The following is a 12,532-nucleotide window of genomic DNA, read 5'->3' as shown; positions in this document are numbered from 1 at the left end:
AAAGCCAACAACTCTGTTCACAGTTAGTAAGTGCAAACAACTCCTTTGGATTTTTTTGAATCAAGCCTTTTATTTGCAATTAGTAAGTGCGAATAGCCTCCATACTTCAAGTTTGAAAATTAGACGCGTATATTTGAAAATAAGTTGAAACATAGCTTAATATATGCTTTTTTTTGATAATTTTACTTCTCTATTTCAAAATTTCTCATTATCAAAGCCACTAAACATATGCGGACATATGTATACCTAAATACTTGGACCATTCATAGGGCCCTCACCATAGATCTTCTAGTATGCATACATCTATATTATTAATTAAAAAAACTACTCTCGTGAGAGACCGCTTTTTGATATGACAACCACTTAATAAAGAACTCATAAGATAATAATTTACAACAGGTCTCCTAAGGAACTGTCTCTTTGAGAGAAATCTCTCAGGGCCAACCAATTAAAGTTTAATTAAACTAAAAGATGATAATAGGCTGACCAAATAAGAGATGGTCTCTCAACGAGAACATCTCTCACAAAAATTTGTGAATAATTTATATCAATTAGGCTACTCAATCCATGTATAGATCACGTCTCACGATGAGACCGTCCAATACAAGAATTCATGTTGTATAACAAATTAGCGTGATAGAAGATTACAAGTCCAAATCTCGCTCACTCACCCTTCATTTTAAATTGAATATTTAAAGATAAGTAAGAGGAAAACGTATATTGTATTCACATTTCTATTTGAAATCAACAAATATATAATTTATTTTAAAGGATAGATTGAGGAAAAAGAATGAATAAGTGAAAATTGAACTCTGAATCTTTATCAGAAAAAAATAATACTTACTTTAAGCCTCTAACTGAGTCAACACTCAATTCTATTAATTCAAAATGAATATATATGTGATGTCTTGCAATGTCAATGTATTCCACATTTTATACTTTCTTCGTTCCATTATACTTGTTATATTTGACTTTTAATGCAATTCAATGTGTTATTTTGTTCATTTGTACTCCCTCCTATTCATTGATTTATGGACATTTCCCTTTTGCACCAAAAATTAGGAGGGATGGGGGAACCACTTAAAAGTGGGTGGAGAACTCACTTTTTCCATAAAAGGTATTGATATTTATGTGTTGTAGCGTTGTTGTAGTAAGGGTAAAAGGGTAAAAAAGGATGACAAAAATAGAAATGAGACATAATCAATAAATTGACCCAATAAGAAAATATCCCTAAATCAATGAATAGGAGGGAGTATATTGAATTATACACATCTTAAAATTATAAAAAGTTAATATTATGAAAGTAATACGATTAAACGATTCAAATAAGATCCCACTTGATTATATTTTTACTTATACATAAGTCGTAATATATAAAATAAACTTGAACAATAAATAATGTTTATAATCTAAATATAGCAAATATTTCAGAACGAAGGAAGTATATAACGAAAATAATTAAAAGAAAAATAGAAAGAGGGGAAAACGCAACAAGTACAAAATTGAGAAACAAAACGTGGTGAGATTCCATAAGTTAGATGATACCGAGGTCATTCACCAGCTTGATTTTTGGTTTGCTTAAACTAATTGGCTTTTGCTATTTATTACGCCCATCAACTCGTCATTTGTTTGTCCCCTCGAACAAACTCATTCAACACTTCTTCATGCATTTACATTCAACGCAAGTGCCGCATATTTTTACACACCTTATCGTGTAAGGCGGTGTTACCGAAATACCGTGTAGTGTTTTTTTATATATAGGTTGAATAATTCAATTAATATCACTATTAGTATATAAGCTTTTTATTTTGAGGTTATCTTATCTATAAAAAGAGAAAAGATAAATCATATAGTACCAATAATTAACATAAGTGAGACTAGGCTAGAGGCTCAACTATCAAAGCTAAACCACAACCCCATCCTTTACTAATTTAGTACACTCACCTTATTTTGAGGAAAACTATGCGTCAACACATGACCCTTGCATGGCTACAAAAGCTGAAAATTTTAAAAAATAAGTAAAATTATCAAAAAAAAAAATATACATTAAACTATATTTCAACTTATTTTTAAATATAAGCGCCTAATTCTCAAATCTGAGGTATGAATTCTGTTCGCACTTACTAACTACGAACAGAGTTGTTGGCTTTTTTTTGAACAAATATCATGTTCGCAGTTACTAACTGCAAACAGCTTGGTTGGGTTTTTTTTTTACCGGTTTGCCTCTATTCGCAGTTACTAATTGGAACAGAACCGAACCTGAGCTCTAGGCTGAAGGCGCTTATATTTAGAAATAAGATGAAATATAGTTTAATGTATATTTTTTTTTTTGATAATTTTACTTATCTATTTCAAAAATTCTACAAAAGCTATTCAATTCAAACTACACTCATTTTTTAAATTGCACCATTCTCTAATGGATATTTGACAATCACTAAACAGAGAACCCCAAGGTGAAAGCTGGTGGCTAACTAATTTTTTTCCCCTTTTATTTGTATTTTATCCTGATTGTCTTGCTATTTGTCTTGTCTTTGTAAAAGTAGGTCCTACTAACCGTAAGTCCGTAACCCTTTATCTCTTTTGATAAGACTATAGTTTGCCTGCATCTTCCAACCCTTCTCAGACCCTGATTATAATACGATAAATATGATGATTTGTATTTTTTATACTCTTGTAGAACTTCCCCTTGCTTGTTTTGAAAGCATTATATTGTTAATCTGGGTGAGACCAAGCAAGCTGCCCAAGAAAGTAGAAAACCAATGCAAAAACCAGTTGGGAAATGTGGGATTTGAGGCCAATGTCAATGCCAATGCCAATGCAAGCTCCTAGGCCAATGCAAGCCATCAAGCCCCACCACAAAAAACACCATATTTGCCGCCACGATCTTGTCCTCTTCCTAACTCTTTCTATCTTCCCATTCTTGTTCACAACTTCTCTTGCTTACACTAACAATGAAGTAATCTTCCTCCATTCATGGCTTCACACCTCTTCTCAGCCTTTACCTTCTGATTTCACTAACTGGGACCCATTAGATCAAAACCCATGTAAATGGTCATTCATTACCTGTTCTGAAGATAACTTTGTTGTAGAAATAAACATTCAGTCAATCCAGTTAGCTATCCCTTTACCTTCAAATGTTTCAACTCTTATACATCTCCAAAAACTTACCATTTCTAACTGTAATATCACAGGTTCAATCCCAGATTCTATTGGGGATTTTGCAGAACTCACATTACTTGATCTAAGCTCAAACAGTCTTGTGGGTAGTATCCCAACTACAATAGGACATCTCAAAAACCTAAAAGATTTGACTTTAAACTCAAATCAACTCACTGGGAAAATCCCATCTGAGATTGGTGATTGTCTTAGCCTAGAAAATCTATCTCTTTTTGATAACAATTTTAATGGTGAAATCCCTTCTGAGCTTGGGAAACTCATAAAGTTACAATCTTTGAGACTTGGAGGAAACAAACACATCTCTGGGATGATACCAGAGCAAATAGGAGGGTGCCAGAATCTGACTGTGCTTGGCTTAGCAGACACAAAGGTTTCGGGTTCGCTTCCCGGGTCATTAGGCATGCTGAGGAAACTACAGACTATTGCAGTTTATACAACAATGCTATCAGGGGAAATTCCTGCAGAGTTAGGTAACTGTTCTGAGCTTGTAAGCTTGTATCTGTATCAGAATAGCCTTTCCGGGTCAATCCCTAAAGAGTTGGGTCAGCTTCAAAAGCTTGAGAAATTGCTGCTATGGCAGAACAATTTGTCTGGTTCAATTCCTGAAGAGATTGGAAATATCTCAAGTTTAGTAATTATTGATCTTTCTTTGAATACTTTATCTGGGTCTATACCTTTATCATTTGGGAATTTACCCAACTTATTAGAGCTAATGCTGAGTAGTAATAACATTTCTGGCTCAATTCCTAGTGTTCTTGCCAATGCTGCAAATTTAGTGCAATTACAGGTTGATAATAATCAGATAACAGGTTCTGTCCCAAGTGAGTTGGGAAGGTTAAGTGGGCTGCAAATTTTTTTTGCCTGGCAGAATAAGCTTGAGGGGAGTATCCCTTCTGCATTGGCTAACTGTAGCAGTCTTCAAGCATTGGATTTGTCACATAACTTTCTTACAGGAGGCCTCCCCCCAGGTTTATTCCAGCTCCAAAACCTAACAAAATTGCTTCTGATTTCGAATCACATTTCGGGTTCAATCCCACCCGAGATTGGTAATTGCAAGTCGCTTATTCGTCTCCGCCTTTTTAACAACAGGATAACTGGGGAAATTCCTAGAGAAGTTGGATTCCTTGGTAGTCTTAGCTTTCTTGACATATCTCGTAATCGTCTTTCAGGGTCGATTCCTGATGACATAAGTAAGTGCAAAAGTTTGCAGATGCTGAATTTGAGTAACAATACAATTAGAGGTTCTATTCCTGATTCATTGTCATCTTTGAATAAGCTTCAAGCTTTGGATCTGTCGAATAACCAGCTTGAGGGTCCTATTCCAATGAGTTTCGGGCAACTAGATTCGCTTAATTCTCTTCTACTTAGTAGAAATTCACTCTCAGGATCGATTCCATCATCCCTAGGAAGCTGTTTGAACCTACAATTTCTAGATCTAAGTAGTAACAACTTTACAGGGGGCATACCCAAAGAACTATTTCGAATCGAAGAGCTTGATATTGCCCTTAATTTAAGCTGTAATATGCTTACCGGCATTATTCCTTCACAGATATCAGCCCTCAAAAAGCTAAACATACTTGACCTTTCTCACAACAATTTTAAAGGCAGTCTAATGCAGCTCTCAGCATTGGATAATCTAGTGTCTCTTAATGTGTCTTACAACAATTTCACAGGATTTCTACCCGATAAGAAACTGTTTCGACAACTTACATCTTCGGAGTTGGAAGGAAACCGAGGGTTGTGTTCGCATACTCAAGATTCATGCTTTGTAAATGCTGACATAGGATCAGAAACAGGAAACGCAAGGCGATCAAAGAAGCTGAAATTGGCGATTGGATTACTGGTAGCTGTTACTGTCATACTGGTGATTTTGGGTGCCATTATAGTAGTCCGAGCAAGAAAAATGATTAAAGATGACAATGAGTCTGAAATCGGGATGAACGCCTGGCCTTGGCAATTCACTCCTTTTCAGAAGCTAAATTTTTCGGTTGATGACGTTCTAAAGTGCCTAGTCGAGAAAAATATAATCGGGAAAGGATGTTCAGGGACTGTTTATCGGGCAGAAATGGATAACGGAGAGGTTATTGCAGTTAAGAAACTGTGGCCAACAACACGAGGGGCGAAACACGGTTGTCAGAAAGACAAATTCAAGGACAATGGCCGCGATTCCTTCTCAGCTGAGGTGAAGACTCTTGGTTCCATTCGGCACAAGAACATAGTTAGATTCTTAGGTTGCTGTTGGAACAATAATACGAGGTTGTTAATGTATGATTACATGCCGAATGGAAGCTTAGGGAGTCTCCTCCATGAAAGGAGTGGAAGTTGCTTGGAATGGGATCTTAGGTACAAGATCATCCTAGGGGCAGCTCAAGGATTATCATATCTGCACCATGATTGTGTTCCTCCTATAGTTCATAGAGATATCAAGGTCAATAACATTCTTATAGGCCTTGATTTTGAGCCTTACATTGCTGACTTTGGCCTCGCCAAGCTTGTTGATGATGGTGATTTTGCTCAGTCATCTAGCACCGTTGCTGGTTCCTATGGTTACATGGCACCAGGTAAGCACTTTTTTCCTCTCCTTGCTAAAAAAATCCACACTACTTTAAAAAATGGTCATGGTTCAATAAAGTAGTAGATTAAGAAACGTTTAATGGTATAAGTAGTTGTTTTCAAAACGTTACAGCTTATAAAAGTAGCGGTTTAAGATTCTCTCCACATTTTTCTCAACAAAATATATTCCAACAACTATCATATCCGCTACTTTTACCGAACAGTAATTACATAGCTAATTAAATAGCTAAATATCTAATAACTACAATTGTGTAGCAACAACTACCCATAAGGTCGCAAGTACAACTACTTAGACGGCTAATAGACCTAGATTCTTACATTAAACAAAAGTTCTTATTTGTTTCATTGTCGTATAGAGTACGGTTACATGATGAAGATAACAGAGAAGAGCGATGTATATAGCTATGGTGTCGTCATGTTAGAAGTACTAACAGGGAAACAACCAATCGACCCTACCATACCCGATGGTCTACACATTGCAGAGTGGGTAAGGTCAAGGAAAGGCGGTGCAGAAGTGTTGGACCAACAATTAATGAGCAGATCAGAATCAGAAATCGAGGAGATGATGCAGACATTGGGGGTGGCGTTGCTATGTGTAACTCCGTCTCCTAATGACCGCCCCACCATGAAGGATGTAGCAGCTATGCTAAAGGAAATAAGGCAGGAAAGGGAAGCAGATTGTATGAAAATTGACACACTACTTAAAGGGTCATCAGCAGCAAAAGACCAACAAGCTATCAGTAAAAACAGCTCCAACGGAGGGCCATCAACAGCATTGCAGCAGCAATTATACTCGCCAAGCAACAATATGAGCTTCTCTGCTTCGTCTCTCCTATATTCTTCATCAAATTGCAACATTTCTTACAAATAAATTAGCCTATACCCAGGTGTTCATTAGCATAGATAAATATGTTCTTACTAGGTTGTGTATTATCTTGTTTTTTTTTTCCCCTTTTTGTAAGACTGCCCCTAAAATTCAAGTATATGAGGGTGAAAAAAGGAGCAAAAATTTCAGCAGAATTGAATGTAGCAAGATTTCAGGTTCAAACTATATACTACATTTATTAGCTATATCAAGCTACTACCATCTAAAGTTCTGCACAATATGATTGAACAAATTCCATGATTTTTCATCAAAAATCATTATTATCATCGCAATAAGTCCTACCCAAGTCAGTGTCTGGGAGGGTAGCAAAGAAGGGAGACTAATACCTCTATCACGAGTAGATCACATTCGAATAGAGCCCTTCAACTCGAGTATTGCCTGACATATAAAATCCCTTACAAAGAAAAAGTTTGCAAAAGAAAGCAGACAATAGGCAGAAAAATAAAACATAGGAATACGTCACCATCCGGGAAAACAAAACTAATCTAACAAATCATATTGCTCTATTATAAAAATCCATATTGAATCAACGTTATTATATCAAAAGATTGTGAATACCCAACAATGAATTATGCCACTATTTTAGAGATAATTATCACATAATTTACTAATTTTCTCCCAAATTACGATTAAAAAGGTAAATTGGGATTTGGTTTTTCGTCATTTTTGGACAATTTGGACAGTGTAATAGTGGTTAGGTGGAAAATTAAAGTGGTATGCACATATGAAGATGTAATCTAATCAAACCCTAACGTTTAGGGTAGTACTGTGATTGCATCAGATTGAATAGTAAACAGAAACATAAATTACGCATAGGCCATATCAAATGTAATACAGACAGAAAAAAAGAAAAGCATAAAGAAAAATTTTACAGGTTTGAGATTAGTTGACTGAAGATAGAAGATCATTGAGGGCGAGGAACCAACTTTAAAAGCCAACGTGATTTAAGATTTGCGGGTTCCAATCTCACCTGCTATTCAAACTCTAAAATATCTCGAACGGATTTGTGGTATACTCACACTACTAGTCTAATCGGCTCTTGTTAACTTGTAAGGTAACGTTTTACAATTACTAGAAACCGTCTTTTAAAGAGACAACTTTAAAATAAGAAGTCTACATTCTTATTTTCTCTTTAATTCGTATTAATTGGACTATTTAGCCCATATATCTAATACGTCTCTCGGAAAAACCGTCTTTCACAACAATTTGAAGTACCGCCATGGATCAAGGAAGACTTAAGTAGTTTACAGCTTGATTGGACTTGATTATTGGCAATGGATGAAGATTTGAAAAAAATAAGACATTTTAACAACTTATGTCCCAAAATAAGATCCGTGAAAATTTATTTCTCAAAATAAGCGTCCGTACATCCAAACCACTGGTTTGGATAAGTCGCTGTTAGTAACAGCGAAAGAGGAAAAAGAGAAAAGAAAAAAAAACCCCAAAGTCGCTGTTAGTAACAGCGACTTAAAAAAAAAAAAGAAAATATATATATATATATATATATATATATATATATATATATATATATATATATATATATATATATATATATATATATATATATATATATATATATATTTAAGTCGCTGTTAGTAACAGCGACTTAATGTTTTTTAAGTTTTCAGTTCTCAGTTACTTCCTCATTCTAACCTACGAGATGAAGAAGTTATCAGTTAACCTTAAAGTCGCTGTTACTAACAGCGACTTTGGGGTTTTAATTTTTTTTTTTTTCCTCATTCGCTGTTACTAACAGCGACTTTGGGGTTTTTATTTATTTATTTTTTTTTTTTCCTCTTTCGCTGTTACTAACAGCGACTTATCCCGAGGCTAGACTTGGATGTACGGACGCTTATTTTGGAAAATAAGTTTTCACGAACCTTATTTTTGGAATTAAGTTGTTTATTTATCTTACTTTTTTCAATTTTTCGCAATGGATTAAGGCAAATTTGCGACGAGTTGGATTTGGAAATAAACTCAATGGGCCAAGACCAAGGGGGAGTTAATAACACTCCTAGGCCTAGCCCGTATATGGGTTATTGAAATTTGAAAATGAGGCAAATATGGGCGAAAAATTGGTCTTATAACGTTTTGTTCAAACATGACCCTACATATTATACACAATAAGAAAATCTATAAGTATAATTCATATCTCTTTTTTGAATTTATAAAATATAATTATACATTATTTAAATTTAAATTTATTCAAAAGAAACATTATACTAAAAGTTTCTATTGGGCTACTGAACCCACATATAGAGCGCATATCACGGTGAGACCATCTCATGCAAAAATTTGTGTTTTATTTTCCTTGATCTTTGTGTCATTCCCTAACAAACAATTTCAAAAAATTAAAGGAGTATAATCTATTGACATAATATTACGGGTATGTTTATGATTATTTTGTTAAGTTAACTTAATGAAATGCTATAGTTGGTTATTTTAAAAAATAATAATTCATTAAAAAAGAAAAATTACTCTTTTCCTTCTCGTTGAGCCCCCCACATTTTAAAGGTGTTTCAAAAAAATATTTTTTCATCTTTTTTAAAAAAAAAATTAATGTGTTGTAGACGGTCATGATGACGTGGATGTTCTTAGCAAATAGACCTTATTAAAAAATAATCAAAAACTAGAAATATTTTTGGCAAATGAATGAAAATAATTACTAATCTTAATTTTTTCTAAAAATTAAATATTTTAAATATTTAGTTTGAAAATATCTCATTCAGATGGATTATCAATATCCTAATCTATAATTGAATATCTAAATTACCAAAAGCTGAATTAAATATTTATTTCAAATTAATGTATTTTTTATTAAATTGAATATTTCGAATCGGATATTTGTAACACCTAATTCCTCTATTCTACTATAATTGCTACAATTTACTTTTAACGCAATTCATTATGTAATTTTGATCATTTATATTCAAACTATGTAAATCAAAAAATTATAAAAAAAATAATATTATGAAAGGATGTGATTAGAAAATTCAAACAAGATCCAAAAACTTGACTATATAATTTCTTACACATATTCCGCAATATATGAAATAAACTTGAACAATAAATAGCGTCAATAACCATAATATAGCGAGTATTTCAAAACATAGTAAGTACTTCCTCCGTTCTGAAATACTCGCTATATAACGATGATTGTCAATATTTATCGCGTAAGCTTATTGCGGCCAATGTGTAAGAAAAAATATAGTTAAGTGAGATCTTATTTGAATTTTCTAATCATATAACTTTCGTAATATTAAATTTTTATAATTTTTAATTGTATATAATTTAATATATAAATAATCAAGATAACACGTTAAATGGCGTAAAAAGAGTCAGCCAGTGGAATAGGAAAGTATTAGTTACCAAGAATAGAACAAATTAGTGTTTTGTTTGAAATGTAGAACCAATAAAATGTTTGCTTCTTCAATTCAAATACCAAAAGTGTATAAAAATTTAAATATAGATGAAAAAGGTAAGGTTGGTAATAAAAGAGAGAGAAGTGATACTAAAAATTGAAACGGTGGAGAATAAAGAGGCAAACAAATAACTCCAAACAAGAGTGAAGATGGCACGTGAATAGCCTCCTTAATGGACCAATCATCGTACTACCAAACACATCTTAAGTTGTTACTAACAGATTTTCCTTTTTTTAAAAAAGATTATTTTTTAGTTTTTTTTTCTTTTTTTATTTATACTCCCTCCGTACTGTATTAGACGCAAACAATTGTCATTTGACATCGTTGTTAAAGAAATTGACAACGATCCTTAAATTGTTGTTTAAAATTATATTAAAAATGAGAGTTAATTAAAGCTGATAAATGTTTTTTTTAGAGTGATGGGATCATTATATTAAAATAAAAATATTACTGTTATATTTAAAATAAATGAAAATAAAAAGTATAGCAATTTTTAATATGTGTTACAGAAGTTAGAGATTGAGATACCCTATTGGTCTTACATCAATTTAAGTTCGTTATATTACCTCTTATTTACTCTGTTTTATTTTTTTATTTGGTCAAATCTTTTCAAATATTTTATTTTTTCCTTTGTTATATTAACTTTACCAATTTAGTTTTATTAAACTTAACCTTTTTCACACCTTTAAACCTACTAATCTCACTTTATCCTTTATTAAAATTTAAAAAACACTATAATTTTTATTTCACATGTAATTTTATTTGATCATCTAAAATTGATCAAAAATTAAATAGAACATATTAGGTGAATAAAAAAAAAGTATGTAGTAATTTCAAATGTGAAAACTTCTAATTAATAACGAATTGAAAGGGGAAAATGTTGGATAATTTTCATACTTCGTATAATGTTCCAATGGTACATTGTTGGCACGTACATACAACTAAGTTATAGGTATGGAATAATAATAATAATAATAATAATATGTAATTAGAAGTGATTATAACTTACAAAGGGATGTAATAATATTTGGTACTTAGTTATTAAGAAGAGATTTTGCTATCAACATATGAATAGATGATTGAATGAACATAATTATTGTACTGATTTGAGGTATTTTATACAATTCAAAATGTCATGATTGTACCTAGAAAGCCCAATAAAGGATATTATTATAATTCGCAATTCCTTTTTATTTTGTCGCCACCTCTTATATATTGAACTTCTAAGATTGCTTCGGATTACTTTTCAAACCTGTAATCTCTAACATCTCTCTAAAAACTTTACCTTTTGGTGTTCTTGTCTTCTTGCTTCTCTTGTTTCTTATTATTAGTTTTTGTTTTTTGTTTTTTGTAGTTGGTTCTTCTTATTTATTCTATGTATATGCTTTTAATCTATCTTTCCCGTGTAGCTACGTCTTCTTCTCTTCTTATTCTTCTTCTTCTTCTTTCTTCTCTTCTTCTTCTTCTTCTTCTTCTTCTTCTTCTTCCTTCTTTTTTCTCGAGTCGGGGGACTCCTTGGGCCGCACTCTCCTTTATGGGTATGAGTTGCCACCGTCCTTCCCTCCCCAGACCTTGTTCATAGTTTTTCTATGAGCGGGATACACTGTGTATGATGATGATCTCTCTAAAAACTCTCTCCGAACACTCATTGAACTAAAACAAGTTAAAACTAAAAAACAAATTATTGTGGCAAATGAAAATAATCACCAAAATGATTCGGTAAGCATCGATAACAATCGTTAATTTAAAAAAATGCTTGTTTTGAAATTTGATATATGTTCACTCTTTTGGCTATAACTTTTAATAGGAAAATCACACAATTGCAATGTTTGCGACATTAGAACCTAGACTTAAAGATCTTTCCAATGATTTATTATATGCCCAATTCCGATAACCGAGCGAGAAATAACGATCGTTTAAAACTTGTTTGTGCTAAAATTTGATACATGTTCAATCTTTTAGGCATAAATTTTTATAGAAAAATCTTATTAATGCAAGGTTTGCGTCATTAGAAACTAAACTTCAAGAGCTTTCCAACGACATATTATATGCCCAATTCTGAGAACCGATTGAGAAATTACGACTATTTAAAGTTTGCAGGGATTTTTCACATCCAGTTGCGCGTGACCGGACCGCGGTATGGTCTCGTAAAAAGCACGATTGGACCGCGGTATGGTCGCGTAAAATGCACGACTCCACCGCGGCCTGGTCACATGCAACTGGATGTGAAAAATCCCTGCAAACTTTAAATAGTCGTAATTTCTCGATCGGTTCTTAGAATTAGGCATATAATATGTCGTTGGAAAGCTCTTGAAGTCTAGTTTCTAATGACGTAAACCTTGCATTAATAAGATTTTTCTATAAAAATTTATGCCTAAAAGATTGAACATGTATAAAATTTCAGCACAAACAAGCTTTAAACGATCGTTATTTCTCGCTCGGTTATCGGAATTGGGCATATAATAAATCATTG

At 32.9% G+C, this 12,532-nt stretch overlaps 1 protein-coding gene across 1 annotated transcript; it reads left to right on the top strand.

Annotated features, from left to right (window-relative positions):
- The first annotated feature begins 2,509 nt into the window (after positions 1-2,509).
- On the top strand, positions 2,510-7,030 carry LOC130813123 (LRR receptor-like serine/threonine-protein kinase RGI2). The gene is made up of 2 exons (XM_057678857.1): positions 2,510-5,738; positions 6,108-7,030. Exons 1-2 carry the CDS (start codon positions 2,780-2,782, stop codon positions 6,620-6,622), a joined length of 3,474 nt encoding a protein of 1,157 aa, XP_057534840.1. The 5' UTR covers positions 2,510-2,779; the 3' UTR covers positions 6,623-7,030.
- The last annotated feature ends 5,502 nt before the right edge of the window (positions 7,031-12,532 follow it).

Source organism: Amaranthus tricolor, chromosome 5 (genome assembly GCF_026212465.1).
Source record: "Amaranthus tricolor cultivar Red isolate AtriRed21 chromosome 5, ASM2621246v1, whole genome shotgun sequence".
Taxonomy (NCBI): domain Eukaryota; kingdom Viridiplantae; phylum Streptophyta; class Magnoliopsida; order Caryophyllales; family Amaranthaceae; genus Amaranthus; species Amaranthus tricolor.
The sequence above is the reverse complement of the archived record's forward strand: the minus strand, read 5'-3'. Positions and strand labels throughout refer to the sequence as shown.

Bases quoted from the DNA above. Each gene is read 5' to 3' on its own strand.
- LOC130813123 (XM_057678857.1), top strand. From the start codon at position 2,780: ATGTGGGATTTGAGGCCAATGTCAATGCCAATGCCAATGCAAGCTCCT. The intron at 5,739-6,107 runs GTAAGCACTTTT...ATTGTCGTATAG, and splicing joins CTATGGTTACATGGCACCAG to AGTACGGTTACATGATGAAG.